Genomic DNA, 21,218 nt, shown 5'->3' on the forward strand with positions numbered 1-21,218 from the left:
TTCATGAAAAAGTTGTTAGGGCAATATCAAGCAAGCAGTAATGGAAAAAAGTGTAATTCCATTAACTGAATATTGTTTTTAGACACTATAACATTTTAGGCCTACTTTTCCGTAAACCACGAGAACAATGTATGTGAAAAAAACAACACATATAAGTGAGGCGCCGAGTATACAGTAATTGTAAGGTAAAGAAAAGCTCGGTCTCTAAAGTCTGGAGGTCCGGAGTCCGTAACTGTGACGGTCACGAGAGTGGCTTGTTCTTACGGATAGATCGAGAGGGCGGTTTGGGGTTCCGCCGACGGTGCTCGCATGCATTAGTCGTATCCCCGAAACCTTTACAACGCGAACAAAGCTCGTGGCATCCATGACGGTATAGGAATTGACGGTGAGGTAACAAAAAAACTCGTGGCATATCGGATGCGCATCCGATGACGGTAAAGGATCTCGTGGCATATCGGATGCGCATCCGAAGACGGTAAGGGAATTGACGGTGAAGGATCTCGTGGCATATCGGATGCGCATCCGATGACGGTAAAGAAATTGACGGTAAAGGATCTCGTGGCATATCGGATGCGCATCCGAAGACGGTAAGGGAATTGACGGTGAAGGATCTCGTGGCGTATCGGATCCGAAGACGGTAAGGGAATTGACGGTGAAGGATCTCGTGGCATATCGGATGCGCATCCGAAGACGGTAAGGGAATTGACGGTGAAGGATCTCGTGGCGTATCGGATCCGAAGACGGTAAGGGAATTGACGGTGAAGGATCTCGTGGCATATCGGATGCGCATCCGAAGACGGTAAGGGAATTGACAGTAAAGGATCTCGTGGCATATCGGATGCGCATCCGATGACGGTTTTATATATATTATATAAATTTTAGTTTTACACTATTATGTAAGTGCAAGCTCTAGTGAGCTCACACAACTGTTTGACAGTCCTGGCTCCTCCATCGTGCTGACAACATGATGAGAGAGATGAGACAGTCACAGCCAGGCAAAAAAAGTCTTGGCTGCTCTGCCAAGTTGTCAACATGGTGAGAGAGATGAGGAAGTCACAGCCAGGCCGAATCAGTCCTGGCTGCTCCACCGTGTTGACAACATGATGAGAGAGATGAGGAAGTCACAACCAGGCCGAATCAGTCTTGGCTGCTCCACCGTGTTGACAACATGATGAGAGAGATGAGGAAGTCACAGCCAGGCCGAATCAGTCCTGGCTGCTCCACCGTGCTGACAACATGATGAGAGAGGTGAGGGAGTCACAGCCAGGCCGAATCAATCCTGGCTGCTCCACCGTACTGACAACATGATACGAGTGATGAGACAGTCACAGCCAGGCCACATCAATCTTCGCCGCACTGTCTAGTCGTTAATATGGCGAGAGAGATGAGACAGTCACAGCCAGGCCGAATCAGTTCTGGCTGCTCCACCGTGTTGACAATAATTATGGTGAGAGAGATAAGACAGTCACAGCCAGGCCAAATCAGTCTTGGCTGCTCTGCCAAGTTGTCAACATGGTGAGAGAGATGAGGCAGTCACAGCCAGGCCGAATCAGTCCTGGCTGCTCCACCGTGTTGACAACATGATGAGAGAGATGAGGAAGTCACAAGTCAGTCCTGGCTGCTCGACCGTGTTGACAAGGTGAGAGAGATGAGACGGTCACAGCCAGGCCAAATCAGTCTCTTCTGGAATATCATATCAAAAGAATCATTTGATTTATTAAGACAATGTAACTTTTCAAATCTAGATACATGAGAAATTTCTTTCATATATCTTCTATGACATCTTCTCTGATATACTTCTAAATATCATACCATAGAAGATGTATCATTACAAGAAAATATCAAAATGTCCAAAATGTAAACCATGGGAAATTTTAAATGTTTTTGAAATATATTCTGACCCCAACTATCACACTCATTCCCCGAAGTAGTGTCTCACTGCTTGAAGGGATTAGGTCATATTTTCCTAACAGCTTCTCTTCATTGGGTTGCTAGACTCTAAGGGCTCTGCGACTCTTACACTGGGCCAGGCCTAACTCTGGTCCCTGAAGTTGCTGTTAGGCTGCTTGTAGGGGGATTTCTGCCCAGGCATCCCCCCCTCAATAAGTCCTTCTGAGATCATGAGACGCTTTAAAGGACCACACCATACAATATTGGTTCAGGTACTTCGATTTGCCGCTTATCGGCCGCGTCGGATGGAACTAAATCCTTATACGGCATTCTCCAATCGTCGTCAAGACCCGAGTAACTTAGGGTGAAGCAGCGTAAAAAAGAATGACCAGACACACTACCGGATGTGCGTTAACTACAAAAACGACTCACTAACCTTACTGAACAATTTTTCACATCTTAATATCAATTTCTTCGAAAAACAATTTCTGTTTTGGCCAAAAAAGTTCAGTCTGATGCAATAAACACATTTCGTGTATTTCGCAAAGCCGGCATTTACAGGCGCTCACTTCGGCCTGGCGCGAGGTGAGGCGCCAGTACCAAAAGAACGCACTGGCGCTTACTCGCGCAAGCGCGGCGCTGGTAATCGAACAGGCTACTAAATTCCAGCGGCCGGGCTGGAATTTATTTGTAACAACAGTATGGACATGATGGAGGTTGGGGGTCCCCCTGGAAAAAGGGGCTTACCGAAATTAAGGGAGCTTCTGCGGCGTCAGAGACGAGATTCTGAGGTATCTGATTCTTCAAGACATAGCTGATGCTTCTTTTTATATGTTAACTGTATTCGTTTGTGAATGAATGCCCCGCAAAGCCCCATTTCAGATCAAATCGACATCTTTCTTGCAAATCTCAATCTGAATCTCTGTCAGTCTGTGTATTTATGTATTTCCCTGTACATTGGTATAGTTTTAGTGTAAACAATAGGTTTTGGCAGTCGCTAGTACAAGAATACCTGAGGATCACTAGTCTAAAAGACCAAAATGCCGACCACAGCTTAGGCCTACATGGATGGAACAGATCAAATGTGATCTAAACAGCGCCAACATCAAAATAGATCTTTAAGTTTAAGAATCGAGGAGAAACCATAAGAAAAAATAAAGAACGCTTTGACTTTGAGAACTAGCACATGATGATAGAGTCGCTTGGGCTTGGCATGTACAGTCGAGAGCGTAATGCTACCAAAGTAACGACATGTTTAGGATAGAGAGAGTTCCAATCAATCAGTGAATTGCTCGCAGTCATGAGGGGGGGGGCAATCCAGAGTTGTGTAAGTGATTCTCAAACTGAAATGTGCAGCTGAATGATCCTGGTCCATTCCGGTTCGAGATTTTTTACCCTAGCATGCTAGGGCTTAAGTCCGACCATGGCCATGGCTGCCAAGAATGGCATGAGAATCTGAGACTGCGAGAGAGTTGGCCATCTCGAGTGGACAGGCAGCTGCGCCAGTTTGCCGCCACACAGGAATAAGGACCGATTAGAGCCCTGTTATCAGCTAGGCTCCCCAGTTGGTTTCTATAGAACTAATCGGAAGACATAAACATGATATGAAGAGGGGACTTGGGCAAGACAAAATAGGTGTTTCATGGCCCTGAAATGGGGGCTTGGCCTCCACGTGCCGGGGCAGGGGCATGTCTTATGAGGTTGCCGTTCGTCCTTCATGTCTAGTCCTAAACTTATTCTACATACCATGTCGGCCAGTGATGATCATAAAGACTGTGCCAACATCCTGACTTTTCAACCTTGTTCTCTTGTTTTATTTTAGAGTGGAGGATTGTTCCAGGTTTGTGAATTGTTTACCTTCGTCAGTTGTGCCCATATGTTTGGTTTGTCATTGCTGTGTAGTGTTTGACTGGTTGTCGTTTGAGTTTGATGCTTTGCAAACACCAAAAGAAGATCAAACAACTGAATTCATATTGGCCTATATTGCCTAAGTATACTGTTTAGTAAATATGAGGAACACACAATGTGGTGACTAACCTTTTGCAAAATGAAACTAAACCGACGATCCCTTCAAAATTTTGCAGGGTTACGAAGAATTGTGGGCTTAATTGCTTCAGTAGCACATTTCTAGAATCAATGGTTTGCTGGCGTTAGTTGATTGGAGGCACAATTTGTTCATGGAATTCTCAGGAAGTCCTGAAACAGAGGGAAACTAGAAAGTGAAAGAATCCCTCCATTCTTAACTTGACTGAGGGATACCAGCATGATGTATACTTGTGCTATAGATGTAGGCATGGCTTGTAGTATGGAGTTTCCAGTCAACAAGTTCTGTCCAATATTTGATCAGTTTCTGTTGACTTGGGACATGACCTCTGGTTCACAGGTCACAACATTTTCAAAATCATTGCATGCAAAAAACAAAAATACTGCATCCTCACTGTACATTTTATTTGTGCATTTACAAGAGAGCGTTCACAGACAGCATGAATTATACTTAGTACCTTGAAACTCTGTGTTTTTTCTTGAGAAGTATCGGACTATGTACGGGTTCAGTTTGTTCTCACTCTCTGTCTTAAATGCTTGGTACACAATATGTTTGAAACCATGGGTGTCTATATGTTGAACTATAACTTGTTGTTGGTGATTATCTCAGGACTTCTATGTCAACTCTTGAGTGGCCTCTTCAGTGTCTGACTCTGAGTTTGAAATTGTATCCATGATAACTTGTCAACATGGTATAAACTATATCTACAGACCCTACATATCAAATCTGACAAATGTCATATAGGAATTCATCCTCTGATGCATGAGTGGTGAATCGCTGTGATTGCCAAAACAGCTCTGATAAATGATTCTCTGATGTACGTGTAACAAGCCTGGTGAATTCCCTCCAAACCGCCTGCTGTAGTCCCTCTAGACCACATCTACAGGAGGATGCCCATGTTGACTGGTTGAGTGTCAGTGACTCGGGCACAAAGATCTCACTGGCAGATCACATCTGTCCAACCAGAGTTGTAGCTCCACACTGCACAGCAGTTATCCAGCCAAGGCATGGTGCTCTGTTAAAATGATGTGACTCCTGTCATGTAGATTATCGCTAGCTTTGATTGCAGTGTCTGACTTGGAGATGCTAATGTATTTCTTGTTGTCTTTGATTGAGCTTGAGACAATCTTTGAATCAATTTGTGTTGTTAAATGAATACTGCTCCAAATGTACATGGTGATTTGTGCCTTCCAGAGTATGGGTGATCTGCCCGATATCGAGTTCACCTATGATGACGCCGACAAGTATGACTTGGAGATCTCAGAACTGTACAGCTACACTGAAGAGTCTGAACATTATACCAATAGGAAGTACTTCGAGGAAGACTTGGCAAAACATGGTGAGTTAGGAATAGTCAATCTTGTTGTTTGCTCTGAACAGCTTTTAGTCTGATGGTCTGCTGTCTACCATAGCCCCAGTTATTCTCCACAGTGTAAAGTTATAAGACTTGAGTATTGTATGGTAATGAAGTGATATAGTGGTTGTAAGGTTCTGCATCTTGATGACCTTTCACAGAGATCAAATCTGATTTTACTGCAAGTTGTTCATGACCTAGCCTTTCTCATGATTGCGACTCCTCCCTGCTACTAGCTGCTGACTGCTGTAAACAAAGTCATGTGATGTTTACTTCAGGTGTTCAAGGCTGGAAGGAGGCAGAAGACTCTTTCAAAAGGACGCATATCCACCGTCTTCTGAACAGCATGGACATCAGTGAGAGGACATTGAGGATGAGGGCTGTCAGGTCTGTTCTCTATCTGGCACAAGGTATGTCTTGGGTCAGTCAGAATGTTTCATCTTGGGTCAAAGTAACATAGCCTGTGGCTCTGCCATGTATGAACTCTATTGCCTCAGCATAGTCAAATTGCCATCATTCAAAATTGGTGCCTAGGGTTGGCCAATAGGGGGCTACTATAAGTTATTTGGCATGATCCCAGTCTTTGCAAAAACAGAATTTGACGTTGTTGTCGTTGTTTTCAGGTGTGTTTGGTGAGGTGGATTGCGACAGTGAGCAAATCAAGTGGGCTAGGATAAATGTGTTCTTACTGTATGAGTGTGGGGCATTCACGGTCCTTGTTGAACTGCTCAATATGGAGATGGAGTAAGTATAAGGAATCGTTTCATATATTCTACAACTCGATCTGAAATCAATTTTGGGGTTTCATTCATTGTGTATTGCATTTGCAACTGAAGTTTAGTGACTTGCCTGAGGTCACAAACTGATTAGTAAGGAATTGAACTGCCCATCCACGTGACTGCTATGACCCATAGAGTAACATGTGACCTGGATAGTTACTCTATCTTAGCCTTTCTTGTTTTGTACTGTGGGTCAGACTGTGTTCTCCTTATCTCGCAGGAATATGGCCGCGACATCAAACGCCCTACGGAAACCTGCCGTGTCTCTGGCAGACAGTTCTGATCTAAGGTAAGATCAAGATGCAGGAGATTGATACAAGTCTTGCTGGAACAGTCTAACAACTCAAAAAAATTGGTGTGACTTCTGAGTAGAAGTTAAGTTTATGCGAAAGTTCAGCTAAACTCTTCTCCACATTGACTTGATGAGCACCTCGTGCAGTTAGATAAATGACTTCTTCAGCAGATATTTATTGATATTATGTGTTTTTGTTTCCAGGGTCATCTTGAATATTCTGTACACAATGGTTGAGACAATGAGGCTAGATGATGAGAATGATTCAGAGGTATGGAAGGAGCTAAAACAGGCATTTAAAGTCGAATTAGGTCAGCCAATCTACGAAGAGGAAACCTTAGCTGTCCTGCTCTTTGGAATGATCACCAAGTTCTGTAGCGGTAACGCCCCACATTTCCCCATGAAGAAGGTGCTACTGCTCTTATGGAAAGTGCTCTTGGTAAGTGCAGTGGAACTCTCCTATGAAACAACACCATTGTAATGGTATCTATCTCTATAGAGATGTGTTTTGATTAGAGAGGTCAACACGATAACAACCAGCGAAGCCAGTTCAAGTTGTCAATTTCGCCAGAGTAAGTCTTCAGGCATTTTCTGTTGCTATTTTTGCATCTGATATAATCCATTTGAGGTAAGATCATTTCAAACTTTGACTGAAGTATATATTTTGTTTTGCAGCTTTCTCTCGGCTCCTTGGCTGAACAATACAACCACAAGAATGAGGTGCGGGCCACTCTAAGCCTGCCCGCCGTGCCTGAGGACACTCAAGAAGTTTGTAAAACAATGCGAGCTGCATCACCTCCCGCGTCTGCTGCAGACTTGATAGAAGCTCAGCAATTGCCAAGAAGTCGTCGTGGCAAAAAGGTAACTAGCTTCAATTGGCTTGGCTTTATGATGATGAAAGAAACTTGCTACCTGTATTCAAATGTCATGTAAAATGGCTTGAATCATCTTCTGTTTGGGCCGGGATGTTTTTAACTCTGCGAGAGATGTATTTATATTGATGTTAGAGGGTTTCCTCTCGCATCGGACAAAATGTGCTAAGATTTCTTGATTCAATTAATAATGAACTTATGGTTGTTTTGCATGATTGTTGATTGTTTGTACATATGTTTTCGTTGACTTGGCGTGCGGCCTCTTGAGTGGAAGCATGGCCTACTTCCTGACCCTCTCCCTACCGTTGTTAAATGTGCTTTTGTTTCACTTCTGGAATTAGAAGGGAAGCGGAGGGTGGAATAGCAAAACAAGGATTGGAGCAATTCCTCTCTGTAATTGCTAGCGAAAGGGAAGACTCTGTTTAGGTGATTCATGTGCCATCTGCTCGATATTGATTCCAGAAAGTCTCTTTGTTTACGTGTATTTATTTTGTTTTAACTGATGAGTCTGCATGTGTTCCACTCCAGGCGTATAGAACCAACAACTATAATAATGACAATGGTGTAAGTGTACCCCGCATGATTGGTTTTTTAATTTCACGTAAAATACAAAATGCCTCCAACCGATTCAAAGAGGAGAATATCCCTCCCTATGATTGATCTTTGTATCTGAAGTCACACAATAGTTAGTCCTTAAAGAAAAGGAGCATTTTCTATATTACCGTTTCCTTGCAGTTTTACACAGCAGAATTTCCTGGGAGTGGATGAGAGTTTTCTCGTGGTTGTGTCGTCTGCTGTAAGGTGGTCTTGTCAGCTCCAGGGTGTTCTGCTGTTCCTTTAGACTCGTTCATCACTTTCAAATGACTGTAAACCCTGCTTCCTTCAGATAGCGATTCCTCCGGCAAGCTTCACCTCACCTTATGATTAGTTAGACTACCTCTCTTTGACTTGCTTTGATAACTCCAGTTGCATCGATCCAACACCAGTTCTGAATATTCAAGTCGAGCTTGATATTATACACATTGCTGTTTGATACCATTCAGCATGTTCAATTTGGATAAAGAGGACTTGTATGTTGGCTGACGGTCATGACATCATATTCCAGCTTTACAGTTGCTTCCATTTTGTAGTCTGAATCAAACGGTCTTAGATCAATGAAACTAGAGTTTTCTTCTTCTTACACAATGGTTTGTAGTTAGTTGTTACTAATGCCACTAATATAACATGTGGTTTTGTTCAACCATCTTTTTAAGATGGCCCGATATTTGGTTTTGTGTGTGATTATGTATGTTACAACTACTGGTCCTATGATGTCATGGTGCAGGGTATCTATTATGTCACTGCCGTGAATGATGCTGTAAAAAGCTGTTGCAAACTGAATAACATGTAGAATCCTGACCAACCAGTTTTATCACAATGATGATTTTTAAGTAGAACTTCTTGAGACAAGTCTTATCTTTGAATGTTGAATGGTGAAATGAGAAAAGGCAGACCCTGATCTACCCAGGAAATCATCACCAAGGATAGCCTTGCCATGGTATTACTTGTGAGAGTGTGCAGTGGTGATGCACAGCTCAGGAGAAGCAGTTCTTCAGATTGTTGGTTGTTATTTGCAGAGTCTGATGAAACAGAGCAGCCTCGAGGACCCATTTGATAACGGTGACGATGAGATCACACGGGAGATTGAGAACAGCCGTGGCAGTGATGATGACATGCAACCTCCGACACCATGCCCTGGCTCACCAGTTGAGAGTAAGGGACTGCCATGGATTCCAAAAGTCAGGTATGTTCTGGTTCAAGTTCAGCTTAGAATGTGAGGTTTGCTGTTTACTCAATGACTGGTCGATCATCAGTCTTCAATCTCAACCTCTGCTTGGCTCATGAAGCATTTAAACTCTTGGCATCTCAGCCAGACGACAGTACTCTTGACAACCTTCAGTTGAGCTCAGCCTGGACATTTGTCTGTTTTGTAATACATTTGGTCATGTTTCAGACAAAGAGACCTCGAGAACTTCCTTGAGCAAACGCGATCCAAGTTTGTTGGTTTCCAAGTGCGAGACGACCAGAACTCGTTGGCTGGTATGCCACAACCGATACATGAAGGTGTCAAGGTCCTCAAGCAGCACTTATACATCTCGTTGTCTGAGGTGCAGATCAAGAGGGAGGAAGAGATTGCTAAGAATCCACTGTCGAAGCCGGAAGAAGATATTGAGGTGACCCCTGCAGAGATTCTCTACTGTGGCATGCTGCCTAACCTGCCACAGTATATGGTAAGACACAGGCTCAGTTGGCTTCTAAGCAAGACAATGAAATGTAAGACTACCATGATGCAAGTCTGAGCATTATGGAAGGAGATGGTTTGCATGGGAATTCAATGTTCATGACTATTTGATGTGACCTCATCCTAAATCACTTGATGTTGATGTTTTGTCTTGTTATTGGTGTCATCTGTGACTCCTTTGCTTCTAGATTGCTTTGCTGAAGATCCTCTTGGCGGCAGCACCAACATCCAAGGCCAAAACTGATTCTATCAACATCTTGGCAGACGTGTTACCTGAGGAAATGCCGTAAGTTTCTTGCCTCAGTTCAGATGAGGTGTGGCTCGGTCTACTAACTCAGGTCTGAAATTTACAATGTGGTGAACACGTCTTAACTGGTTCAGTCCATGGATATAATGTCGTCGATGGCCGAGATTCATGTAAAACAGTGATGTGTTCTGTGACCACAATATACTTTCACTGTCTCTAACCCTGTTGAAGCAAGAATCACTGCACCTATGGACCGCTAGATAACAGAGTGATACGCTCTTCCTCTGCCTGGTGCAGTCACACCAAATGAAAAAAGTTGACCCTGTCGCTGTAGGCTAACTTGTGATTCATCTTCTTATCTCCAGAATTCATATGTCTCTTTCAGAACGACTGTCTTACAGTCGATGAAACTCGGCATTGATGTGAACCGTCACAAGGAGAGCATTGTCAAGGCCATCTCAGCGATCCTTCTCCTCTTGTTGAAACACTTCAAGATCAACCATATCTATCAGGTTAGTGCAGTCAGGTTGGGGGTGGACGAATTGAGGATTGTTAACGCCATCTCAGCTATTCTTCACCTTAAATTAAAACAACTACTGAACTAGAGGCACGGAATATGCATAGGACTGTTGGTTGGTTCTTGATGAAATCCTAGCTTCCCTAGCGATACTTTTCAGTTGGCTCAAGTCACAAGTGGTGAAGTTCAGTGTTCATTTCTACTTCACGTTGAATGCATGCACCGTGTGAGCAGATGACATTTGCCTTTCCTGATCACCTTCTATTCTGTTTGCAGTTTGAGTTCATGAGTCAGCATCTGGTGTTTGCTAACTGTATCCCTCTCATCCTGAAGTTCTTCAATCAAAACATCATGTCGTATGCTACAGCCAAGAACACGTAAGTTGATAAGTGTGTCTCTGTCTAACAAGGGCCAGGTCCCAGGCCAGTCTGGCTGAAAACCCAGGCTCCTGTGGATGGGACAGTAGGATGTGGTTCGTTGCAGCTGATGTCTGTGCCATGGCAACTTTGACCATACATTGGCGGACAGTAACCCATAGTTGACTCTCACTTTTACTGAGCAGGCCAGTAGGCTAACACCTTTGACCCTGACAACCTAACATGAAGAATCTGACCTTATTGCTCCACTTTCAGTATCCCGATGTTAGATTTCCCATCTTGTGTGATTGGAGACCAACCAGAACTAACAGCTGAGAACCTGGAAGCCGGTGACAGTCAGCAGTACTGCTGGCGTAACCTCTTCTCCTGTATTAACTTGTTGAGGATCCTGAACAAACTGACCAAGTGGAAGCATTCGAGAACCATGGTGAGTGTCTCTCATCTGTAATAGTTTTTCTCCGAGTTCTGATGTGGGGGAGCTTGAGGCATCTACATGTATGTTATGTGATAAAATTGGTGGCTATTTGTATTTGCATTTGTATTGTATACACTCCAAGCTCAGTCTGTCTCAAAGTCATCTGGCAGAGACTTTCACTGGATGGAGTTGTATACTGCCCAAGCCTGGCCTTGGTCTCTCTCAGAGTCATCAGGGGAGAGCCAATCATTCCGTGTACATGTAGGTGCTCATCTCTTTAGCCTATCTTGTTACGTTATCAGAGGTGACAGTGTAGACTGGAGTATGATGATGCTTGAAAGGAAGTGAAGTGAAGAAGTCATAAAACCTGTGTTATTTCTTCCAGATGCTGGTTGTGTTCAAATCGGCACCAATCCTAAAGCGAGCCCTGAAAGTAAAACATGCCATGATGCAGCTCTACGTGTTGAAACTGCTCAAGATGCAGACCAAGTATCTCGGCAGGCAGTGGCGCAAGAGTAACATGAAGACAATGAGCGCCATCTATCAGAAAGTGCGACATCGCTTGAACGACGACTGGGCTTATGGCAATGGTAAGGATTCCACAGTTTTGATGCAATGAACTTTGCCACCCAAAGCTTTGTTACGGTGGTTCGAGGCATTCAGACATGTGGGTTTGGCTTCAGGTTGTCTTTGACGTTGTTGCCAGTACTGTCGTGGCTTTAGTGTACCAACTCAAATTCACAGAATCAGTGGTTTGATCTAGGTCTGTTGTGGTTTTGAATTGCAACTCTTTCCCAGGACCTGTTTTGATAAGGCTGTCTCCGGGTTTTATGCCGTAACTTGGCATTAAAGTCCTTTACTAGTTTAGGATTGGTTATAGACCTAACTGAATGCTGTGGCCTTTTTTCAGATATGGATGCGCGTCCATGGGACTTCCAGGCTGAAGAGTGTGCTTTACGTGCCTGTGTTGATCGCTTCAACAATCGGAGATACGGTACGAATGGAACCGATCAGGACTTTGAACCAGTGGACAATTGTATACATAGCCTTCTGGGTAAAGAACTGGAACTGAGCGAGGAGTTCAAGAGGAATTATGAACGTTGGTTAGAAATGGAAGTGTTCACAACTCAGATCGATTGGGATCAAGTTCTCTGCAGATGATAGGTGGCGCTGATGTCACTCTGTCATGTGGACCTGTTACTATAACTGAGCTTGCTGAATGTCATCTGTCATAGAACACATTGGAGTAGGTTCTGTCAGGTGATTCAATAGCAGTGGTCAATTGGATCCTCCGTCTTCGTACTATACAATATTAGTTGGTATTCTTCACCATAAGACTCAGCTGATGACGATAGGTCACAGAGTTGCCTCAAGACAGATGTTTGGAGTGCACAAGACATGTATGGAGAACAAACCACTGAATTCTTTTCGAACCAGTCTTGTCTCTTGGCACTCCTATGCTGCGAAAAGTGTGAGGGCCTCAAATCCTCTTCGGAATGTGTTTGAACATGAATGAATGTTTGTACTTGTGTAGATCATGTATATTTATTATTACTCTGTAATAAGTCGTAAGTTATCAATAAAATGTGGAATCAAATTAACATGGTGAATGTTGTTGCGTTTCTTGGCCAATGTTTACCCCATCAAGAAAGAGGAGGGCAGTCTTACCTGGGCCTTCATGAACGAGCGCAATATTGGTGACAGGGCATGCCCTCAAATCACATCCACAGATCAAAGGCCGTGTGGAACTGATGTGCATATAGGCTGGGTCACAACTGCAGTGAAGGGGCATTAGGGTACACTGGCGTTACAACCAACACAGGTGAACATTCATGATTGGACGTCTTTTCATAAAACCTCAAGACCACAAGACTCTTCCACCAGTCTCCTTTATTCAATTGTCGGTTACCTGGACTACAATACGACTCCTTGAAGAAAACTAATGGAAGAGAAGGTCGTCCAAGGGCAGTTTATTCAGAAGTCCAGTTGTTCATTTAACAGTCAATTCTGGCACAATCAAACAAAACACAAAATGTCACATCTTGCAATGATATCACAGCAGAAAACACAGTACCGGTAGTTTGAGTTTCGACTTCTCAACACTTGACCTTTATCCACAGTCCTGTCAATCATGCCAAAAACTAACACATAAAACGTCAAAACGACAGTCCACATGGATAAGCCAACAACCCCCCCATCAGAACTGAATGTCTACTAGTCATGTCCAGTTCGATACGATCATAGTGAAAGCAAGGCTATAGTGCATGGTGTCAAGGAACTTCCTCAGATGCTCCCTGTCAGCATGCGTCAAGAGGTTACACTGCGTCACCTCCAGCTTCTCCAACGGGCTCTCCCCCTCCAAGACATGTTGTATTCCATCAACAGTCAGAAGAGGAAGGTTACAGAATTCCAACTTTCTCAAGTGACGCATGGGATTCTTATGAAGAATGTCCACGAGAGTTTTACTGTCGAGGTTAGCAATGCCATCTAAGATCAAGTTGGTTAAACCTTGGCCATTGGTTAACATTGCCTTTAGACACTCCATTGGGATGTGGGCACAATTCATACCAGTTATGATGTTCAGTGTTTCTATGTATTTCAACGGGACAAAGTTAAGATTCTTTTGTTTCAGTCTCTCACAATACTCAGTCTCGTTCTGGAATGGATCATCCAGTAATATTCTTGATATGTCAATAATAAGGGTTTGCAGGTTTTTACAAAGGAACAGAATCGCTGCCAGATCGACATCTTCAAAGCTAACAAGCTGTATATTTTCAAGCTGTTCTCCAAGTGATTGTAACACGGGGAGTACCTTACTCTGGAAGTCCATCCGTTCAAGAGGGAAGCAATTCCTGCTTGTTTTCAGAGCCAACTTCCTCAAGTGCTGGAGATCACACAATGGTGCCAGTGTTTCACTCTGAGTGCATTCATACAGGTTTATATCAGTTATCAGTGGGCAGTGTGATATTGCCATACTCAGGTTACTCGGTGGACGACCAAAGAAGGATTCTAAAGTCTTCAGCTTGTGTGTTTTGTTGGAGTTGGAAGAGGTGTCATGAAGTGTGCACAGGGCAGTGATCACATCCATGTGGTAGACATTTTGAACATTCTCCAAAGTCTCCAGGGCCATCTTGACTCCCATTGCACTGATGGTCGTCCTTCTGAGATCTAATGTCACCAGTTCCCGGCATGCCGGCTCACCAGACTGGCCGATCCTGGTGAGGTGGGCAATTCCAGCATCCGTCACAGGACAAGAAGAGACCGAAATCTCCCTGATCTTTGGGCAATGCTTAGCGACGGTTTCCAAGACGGTGTCGTAGCAAGTGTTAGTGAGGCTCAAGTTGAGGAAGACGAGATTCGGATTCGCTGCAATCAGCGCCATCAGCTTGTCAGGGGATTCACACTTGGGAAGATTCAGGCTTAATCGTGTCAAATTCTGAAAAATACAGTTCAAAATTGGCTTAAAACATTTACTTTTTAGATATTGTGCTACAGGCTTGCACCTGGAGATAGAGATTTTGGGTCTGGGAAACATCCCTCAACTTGCCCCTTTAAAGAAAAGTGGCCGACTGTTTCAAATTAAGAAGACTTTGATCTTACTTTCGTCTCTCAAGCCATGGAGTTCAGCAAGGCACTTAACCAGGTCTGAATGCTTTCCATTCGAGGCCAACCTCGTCACAAAACATACCTGGCATCTGTCTGCGATGATGTCTATGATGCCATCATCATTCATGAAGTAAGGCGTATGAACCAATGAGAGACATGTTAGCCTCGGATGGACGAGGACACGAAGATGGTGGAATGCCAGCTGACATCGTGTGATCAAGGCATCAAGCAACTCTTGGATCTTCTGGGTTGCTGGAATGAGAGCAGGATCAAAAAGTCAGAAACTGAGAGTTACAACATGACTTATACAAGAGGATATACAGGACGCCAATTTTCAGAGCTCAAAGAATTGTTTCTAAAATCAAGTCAAGTTCCAGTCATTTGGAGATCAGGGTGAGTCTTGTTGGGTAACAAGCTGAACAAGTAGATCCAAGCACATTCTGTCAGGCCAGACTCTCCTGAAGAGGAGCTTATGGTAGAAATGGGTTATGGCTCCAATTACAATAAAGAAAACATAATTAAAAGTTCTGTTCTTTTGAAGATACTGCAGATAGGGGGAACCTGCACTTACAAAGAAATTCAAAGAGCTCGTATGACCTCTTCAACTTGGCTTCATACATTTCTTTTTCATCGTCCTTGTCCTCTCCACAATCAGTAGTGCCTTCGCCTTTGGCCATATTCTGTGACGGGTTTGATGTAATCGGAAGGATCACAGGCAACCGTACAGGCTGCGACGAGAATCCCAGCGGGCGCGTGTAGGGGCCTGGTAGCCTTGCAACTTCTGGCGAGACAATCGGCCGCACCCATTCCATCTCACATAATGGGGGATTTGCAGTACCCTCCAAGTCATGTTCCATTCCATATCTAGACCAACTTTTTGACCTTCTTGAAGATTTTTCATTTTCTGAAAAATCTGGTGGGTTTGGGCACCAAATGTCTATTTTTCTGGCAATTAGACGAACAACAATAGCTTGAAGTGGATCGGGGGACTTTCCTCTTGGCATAATGAGGGTGAATTTAAAGCTGTCAATAAATGTCAAGTGATTTTGTTCACTTTATTTGCATTGTTTTTGAGCCTAACTGAGGTCCTGTCAAATTTTTGGGAACTGCATGTAAAGCAAGTGTCACGATTATCAATCTACTGACATGGGTATCCGGTCGTTTCGCTCCCTAAACTTTTCGCCCCAGTCATTTCGCCCCAAACCGGCTTGTGAAACCATACAATACTGGTTTTTCACACGTGACCGAACACCGGAAGCCGACGCCCCCAAATCTAGTTCATAACGAGTGAAATGCCGTCAAGTACCAGTCTCTGTAATGTCAATGACTGAATACGTGTGAAAGAGTCTAGGATTTTGTCCGTTCAAATTCCACGAAACGCCTCTTTCTTCTAATAGCTCCTCATTCCAGAAGGTAATTCTTAAAATGACACTTTTCAATGGTAGATATGCCTAGATCTACTCTCTGTAGTAGACATGTTTGCCATGCCATAGGCCTAGGCCTATCACAGAAAGCTTTATTTTGACCCTCTGTTCTATTCTCGGACAATATCATAGACCTATTCTCAACCTCATAAGAACAAGGCATTCATTCCTTGAAGACTGATATATGTCAGGTGTACACTGTTTAACAGATGTCAATTGTACTTGCCTGAATACAAAACCATCAGAGCATTCCGATGAGCTGTCTACAGTAGTAGCCTACAACAGCAGCCTAGCAGGTCAATGACCTGACCTGGTCCTGGAGCATTGCCAGTTCCCTCATCCTCTAGGCCTACTTCTTGATACATTTGTTTAACAGGACAGCGTCAGGAGGATGTCTAATGCAGAGCTAACTGTCCAAGCCTCAGCCGGGGGAGTTACGAAAACAAGATTTGATGTTGACAAACCGCTATGGGACCTTCAGACATTTTCTGGAAGAGTGAAGTACTTTTTCTGGATGACTGATTATCGCACTGTGGTTGTGCCAAATAGGGACCTTCATGCCGCCAAAGACCTTTTAGAAAAATATAGGTAGGCCTGCTCTAAAGTTTCTGTTCCAGATTGTACTGCATGTTCAAAGTGTTAAATAAACCATCTAGAAGATATTTCTAAGGAAGATAAGTGTTGAAAACTGACCCAAGTGTAAGAAATTATCCAAAAGAAACCTAAATCATGATGCCTCGCTAGCTCTCTATAATATTTGTGTTCTTTCCGACAAAACTACTTTTATGAAGCATTTTCTGCCAGAAACTTATTTTTTTCTGTTTTATATACAGATTGGGCCAAGAACCTCCAGGGACTACTGAAGAAAAACTGATTTATGCTAAGAAGTTATACCAGAGCGCTTTCCATCCAGATTCTGGTGAACTTCAAAATGTGATGGGGCGCATGTCATTCCAAGTGCCTGGGGGTATGGCGCTCACTGGGGCACTACTTGCATTCTACAGGTGAGATGTCTCGGATGAAAGGATACCGAATAATAGGTATCGGCATCACAGTAGGTGGCACTGGTTTTCACAATGGTATGCATCAGACCTCGGACAAAATTGGAAATAGAAAAATGAAATAGACCTTCTAATGGAGAAATATGTACATGTAGACCTTTTAAAAAAATGAAATAGCCATGGGACATTTCTGATGGATCTCAAGGAACCTTGGAAGTTCCATGTCAACATTCATGACATCCTGTGATATCAACCTTATGCTTTATCAAAATTGATCACAATATCCTCATCATTTTCAGAACAAATACTGCTGTGATATTTTGGCAATGGGCCAACCAGTCTTTCAACGCTCTAGTGAATTACACGAACAGAAACGCTGAGTCTGATATCACTCCAAAGTAAGTAATGCATGACGTATCAAGAGTAAAGAGAATGTAACTGTGAAGTAAGTCAATAATGTATAAGAGGATATTTTCCCTCAAAAAGCTGTTGCCAAATCTTACCATCAATATTGCTCAATTTCAAGAGAATAGAAATGACATGTATTGTACCTATGCACGACTTTCTCGACAATGATAACCTGTCTGGCATCTGATTGTATTGTTTATATTTTTCTACAGGAGAATAGGTATAGATAACCTGTCTGGCATCTGATTGTATTGTTTATATTTTTCTACAGGAGAATAGGTATAGATAACCTGTCTGGCATCTGATTGTATTGTTTATATTTTTCTACAGGAGAATAGGTATAGATAACCTGTCTGGCATCTGATTGTATTGTTTATATTTTTCTACAGGAGAATAGGTATAGATAACCTGTCTGGCATCTGATTGTATTGTTTATATTTTTCTACAGGAGAATAGGTATAGCATATGTGTCCGCCACCACTGCTGCTATTGTCACATCCTTAGGACTTAAAAAATACCTGGCCAAGGTAAGGCTCGCATTTTATTCAATAGATATTTCAGTCTGTTATGTGATTTAGTGTAATCATTTTGTCTGGTCACCAGTTCACTTTTCGAAAAGGTTAGTAGCCGTATCATGTACCTAAATTGTCAATAATTCTCTCTGAGAGAGAGCTAGGTTTATCTTGATCTATCCAAGCTGACCTGTCTTCATGTTTCATAACTATGATGTTTCAGACAGCCAGCCCGCTCTTCCAGAGATTCGTACCCTTCGCTGCTGTAGCATCCGCTAATCTTGTCAATATTCCTCTCATGAGACAGAGGTAGGTTCATCTTGATAGAATAAAACAAACTATGATCAATGTTCAAAAGTGTTTGCAGTCGCTCTGAGAATGTCACACTAAATTGTTGCACATTCGAGTGCCATTTGAAGAGAAATGTGAGTAAGCTCTTTATCCATAGAGTGTCACGAATGCCATGTCTTGTAAGCTCTTTATCCATAGAGTGTCACGAATGCCATGTCTTGTAAGCTCTTTATCCATAGAGTGTCACGAATGCCATGTCTTGTAAGCTCTTTATCCATAGAGTGTCACGAATGCCATGTCTTGTAAGCTCTTTATCCATAGAGTGTCACGAATGCCATGTCTTGTAAGCTCTTTATCCATAGAGTGTCACGAATGCCATGTCTTGTAAGCTCTTTATCCATAGAGTGTCACGAATGCCATGTCTTGTGAGCTCTTTATCCATAGAGTGTCACGAATGCCATGTCTTGTAAGCTCTTTATCCATAGAGTGTCACGAATGCCATGTCTTGTAAGCTCTTTATCCATAGAGTGACACGAATGCCATGTCTTGTAAGCTCTTTATCCATAGAGTGTCACGAATGCCATGTCTTGTAAGCTCTTTATCCATAGAGTGTCACGAATGCCATGTCTTGTAAGCTCTTTATCCATAGAGTGACACGAATGCCATGTCTTGTAAGCTCTTTATCCATAGAGTGTCACGAATGCCATGTCTTGTAAGCTCTTTATCCATAGAGTGACACGAATGCCATGTCTTGTAAGCTCTTTATCCATAGAGTGTCACGAATGCCATGTCTTGTAAGCTCTTTATCCATAGAGTGTCACGAATGCCATGTCTTGGCTCTGATGTATTTGTTTGTTTTCATTTCAGTGAACTTTATGATGGTATTGCTGTCTTTGATAAAGATGGTAATAAAGTCACTGATTCACAGGTAAAGATACTGGGATGTCCGAATCTGTGGTGGGGTTGATGGTTGTATTGTAGAATACCGCTGACAATCGTTACATTTATAGACCCATGTTTCCATTCTCTTGTGGGGTGATAATCAATGTGGCCTCCAGTTAACTGCCAAAGTACTTGATAATAGTCTCGCCTGTGTCAGAACCTGCTAATAATGCTACTGGCATGAGCCATCGTTCTCCATAAACATTGTTATTTTTTCTTCAGTATGCGGCTCTGAAAGGAATTGGCCAGGTGTCGACATCAAGAGTATTCATGGCTTTCAGCACAATGTGTAAGTAGACCTGATGAGGTATTGTGATGGCCTGTACACAGAACAAATAGAGACGCGTTCATTCATGTACACTGCCACCTTGAAGGGAGGCCTGTTCATGCATGCATACTACCATATTGAAAGGAGATTGAGTACGCCAGTTGTAAGTTTCATGAATATATTGCTTAAAGAGAAGGAGAAAGATATGAGGCCCAGTGTCAAGGGTTTCATCCTGTGTCTATTTCAGGTAGTATACCCTTTCTGATGGAGTATCTCGAACGCTTCCCCTGGATGATGAGGATGAAATGGCTGAATATGCCACTGCAGGTTCTCTTCTGTGGAGTCATGTAAGTCACATCAACGATTTGATAAAACACCTTTCATGCCTTTCATTCTTCGAAGGCTTTTATGATGAATTTTTTGGGACAACTGTTATAGTGTTTCCTGTGGAGTCTCTCTGTAGTGGCTGAGAGCAGCTCATCGTTGTCTTGGAACCAATACTCACTGTGGGGTACAAGTTTCACCCTTGAAAAAGTCATGAGCTGAAAAGGCTGTTTTCATATAAAAATACCAAGATTTGTTTCATAATGAAATGTTTTTGATTTCTTACAGTTTGACGTTCACTGTCCCCGTTGGATGTTCCTTGTTCCCGCAAAAAGCGTAAGTTTGAACTTTGTGCTTTACTATCATTAGGATGCTGCATTTGGTCCCAAATTGATCACTTCCATTGAATTGTAGCTCTGCAATCAATAAAGGACTGTTACAGTATCTGTCAGTCCCAAGGGTGTACTTAATAGAGAGGTTCTAATAGAATTTTTCAGTTCATCCGGTAGCTTAACGTGTGATTGTTTTTGTTTGTTTCAGACAAATCGAGTACGAGAAACTTAACATCATTGATAAGGACAAATACACAGCTGTGAAGGAGAAATACGGCAACAATATACCACAGACACTTTACTTTAACAAGGGACTATGATTTGAGTGAAACTCTAGTCATGATTTGCTCAGCACCTAGTCAATTGTCAATAGGCTGTTATGTGAACTACTTCAGCCCTGTCAGTACTATGTTTACAACTTTGGTTGTGTCTTCAAGTTGTAACTGAGATTCTGGTAAATAACGACTTCTTGAATTAACTGCTACTGTTTGAATCTGCATATAAGAGACTTAATTATCGCTTGGATCACAATGATTCTCTTGCTAGTCACTGAATTTTCAGTTTTGCAGTGAAATTCTGAAGTGTCTCCCCCTATTGTCTCAGCGATGGTGACATCAAGTCATGGGCAGCTATCGTTTGTTAATGGTGCTCTTTTCCTCTTGTTTGGAATTAATTAAGGTTATGGTGTACACATATTACTAGTAGATAACAATAGAGATTAGAACAATCATGTTTTTAACGAAGTGGTGACGTGGTTAATTGTATGTTACAAGGTGTTGGAATCTGAATCAGATATATGTACTTTAATATGCAACGAGTATCAGCATCCACTTTTTAAATGTATCTTGATGCAATGATAAATAAATTATGTGCATTTTATAAGATTTGTTTTTGAAATCATTAAGCCCTCTTTCTGGAGTGACTGAAGGCAGTTTTTTGTCGCAACCCCTCACAAGAGAGGAGGGCACCACTGATGACAATGTCAAATCTAAGACTTTTTCTTATACTCGACACTAAGAGTCTATAAATACCACGACAAGTG

At 42.6% G+C, this 21,218-nt stretch overlaps 3 protein-coding genes across 5 annotated transcripts; 2 read left to right on the top strand and 1 right to left on the bottom strand.

Moving 5' to 3' along the window:
• The first annotated feature begins 2,588 nt into the window (after nt 1-2,588).
• LOC135490786 (striatin-interacting protein 1 homolog) lies at nt 2,589-12,669 on the top strand. 3 transcript variants are annotated; one of them, XM_064776284.1, is made up of 17 exons: nt 2,591-2,681; nt 3,713-3,730; nt 5,129-5,273; nt 5,567-5,698; nt 5,912-6,032; nt 6,288-6,356; nt 6,564-6,798; nt 7,035-7,220; nt 7,760-7,795; nt 8,848-9,014; nt 9,225-9,501; nt 9,701-9,798; nt 10,145-10,271; nt 10,553-10,653; nt 10,909-11,080; nt 11,454-11,658; nt 11,979-12,669. In XM_064776284.1, the coding sequence occupies exons 1-17, from the start codon at nt 2,592-2,594 to the stop codon at nt 12,227-12,229; spliced, it is 2,430 nt and encodes an 809-aa protein (XP_064632354.1). In that variant the 5' UTR covers nt 2,591; the 3' UTR covers nt 12,230-12,669. The 3 variants fall into 3 exon arrangements, with proteins under 3 accessions (XP_064632355.1, XP_064632354.1, XP_064632357.1); XM_064776285.1 differs by lacking the exon at nt 3,713-3,730 and having other exon boundaries at nt 2,589-2,681; XM_064776287.1 differs by lacking the exon at nt 7,760-7,795.
• Nucleotides 12,670-13,023: 354 nt separating this feature from the next.
• LOC135490787 (uncharacterized) lies at nt 13,024-15,778 on the bottom strand. The gene is made up of 3 exons (XM_064776288.1): nt 15,246-15,778; nt 14,757-14,926; nt 13,024-14,504 (listed from the first exon to the last, which is right to left on the bottom strand). Exons 1-3 carry the CDS (start codon nt 15,676-15,678, stop codon nt 13,287-13,289), a joined length of 1,821 nt encoding a protein of 606 aa, XP_064632358.1. The 5' UTR covers nt 15,679-15,778; the 3' UTR covers nt 13,024-13,286.
• Nucleotides 15,779-15,946: 168 nt separating this feature from the next.
• Nucleotides 15,947-21,021, top strand: LOC135491094 (sideroflexin-2-like). The gene is made up of 11 exons (XM_064776745.1): nt 15,947-16,087; nt 16,475-16,686; nt 16,932-17,102; nt 17,399-17,497; nt 17,956-18,034; nt 18,243-18,328; nt 19,178-19,238; nt 19,475-19,541; nt 19,768-19,867; nt 20,133-20,180; nt 20,385-21,021. Exons 2-11 carry the CDS (start codon nt 16,490-16,492, stop codon nt 20,494-20,496), a joined length of 1,020 nt encoding a protein of 339 aa, XP_064632815.1. The 5' UTR covers nt 15,947-16,087; nt 16,475-16,489; the 3' UTR covers nt 20,497-21,021.
• Nucleotides 21,022-21,218: the final 197 nt, after the last annotated feature.

Source organism: Lineus longissimus, chromosome 7 (genome assembly GCF_910592395.1).
Source record: "Lineus longissimus chromosome 7, tnLinLong1.2, whole genome shotgun sequence".
NCBI classification, from domain to species: Eukaryota; Metazoa; Nemertea; class Pilidiophora; order Heteronemertea; family Lineidae; genus Lineus; species Lineus longissimus.

Excerpts from the sequence above, each read along its gene's own strand:
- LOC135490786 (XM_064776284.1), top strand. The coding sequence starts at position 2,592 with ATGGACATGATGGAGGTTGGGGGTCCCCCTGGAAAAAGGGGCTTACCG. Across the intron at positions 5,699-5,911 it reads TGTTCTCTATCTGGCACAAG|GTGTGTTTGGTGAGGTGGAT; the intron begins GTATGTCTTGGG and ends CGTTGTTTTCAG. Across the intron at positions 6,033-6,287 it reads CTGCTCAATATGGAGATGGA|GAATATGGCCGCGACATCAA; the intron begins GTAAGTATAAGG and ends CTTATCTCGCAG.
- LOC135490787 (XM_064776288.1), bottom strand. The coding sequence starts at position 15,678 with ATGCCAAGAGGAAAGTCCCCCGATCCACTTCAAGCTATTGTTGTTCGT. Across the intron at positions 14,927-15,245 it reads CGAGCTCTTTGAATTTCTTT|CAACCCAGAAGATCCAAGAG; the intron begins GTAAGTGCAGGT and ends CTCTCATTCCAG. Across the intron at positions 14,505-14,756 it reads TCATCGCAGACAGATGCCAG|AATTTGACACGATTAAGCCT; the intron begins GTATGTTTTGTG and ends TGTATTTTTCAG.
- LOC135491094 (XM_064776745.1), top strand. The coding sequence starts at position 16,490 with ATGTCTAATGCAGAGCTAACTGTCCAAGCCTCAGCCGGGGGAGTTACG. Across the intron at positions 16,687-16,931 it reads GACCTTTTAGAAAAATATAG|ATTGGGCCAAGAACCTCCAG; the intron begins GTAGGCCTGCTC and ends TTTTATATACAG. Across the intron at positions 19,542-19,767 it reads CATGGCTTTCAGCACAATGT|GTAGTATACCCTTTCTGATG; the intron begins GTAAGTAGACCT and ends TGTCTATTTCAG.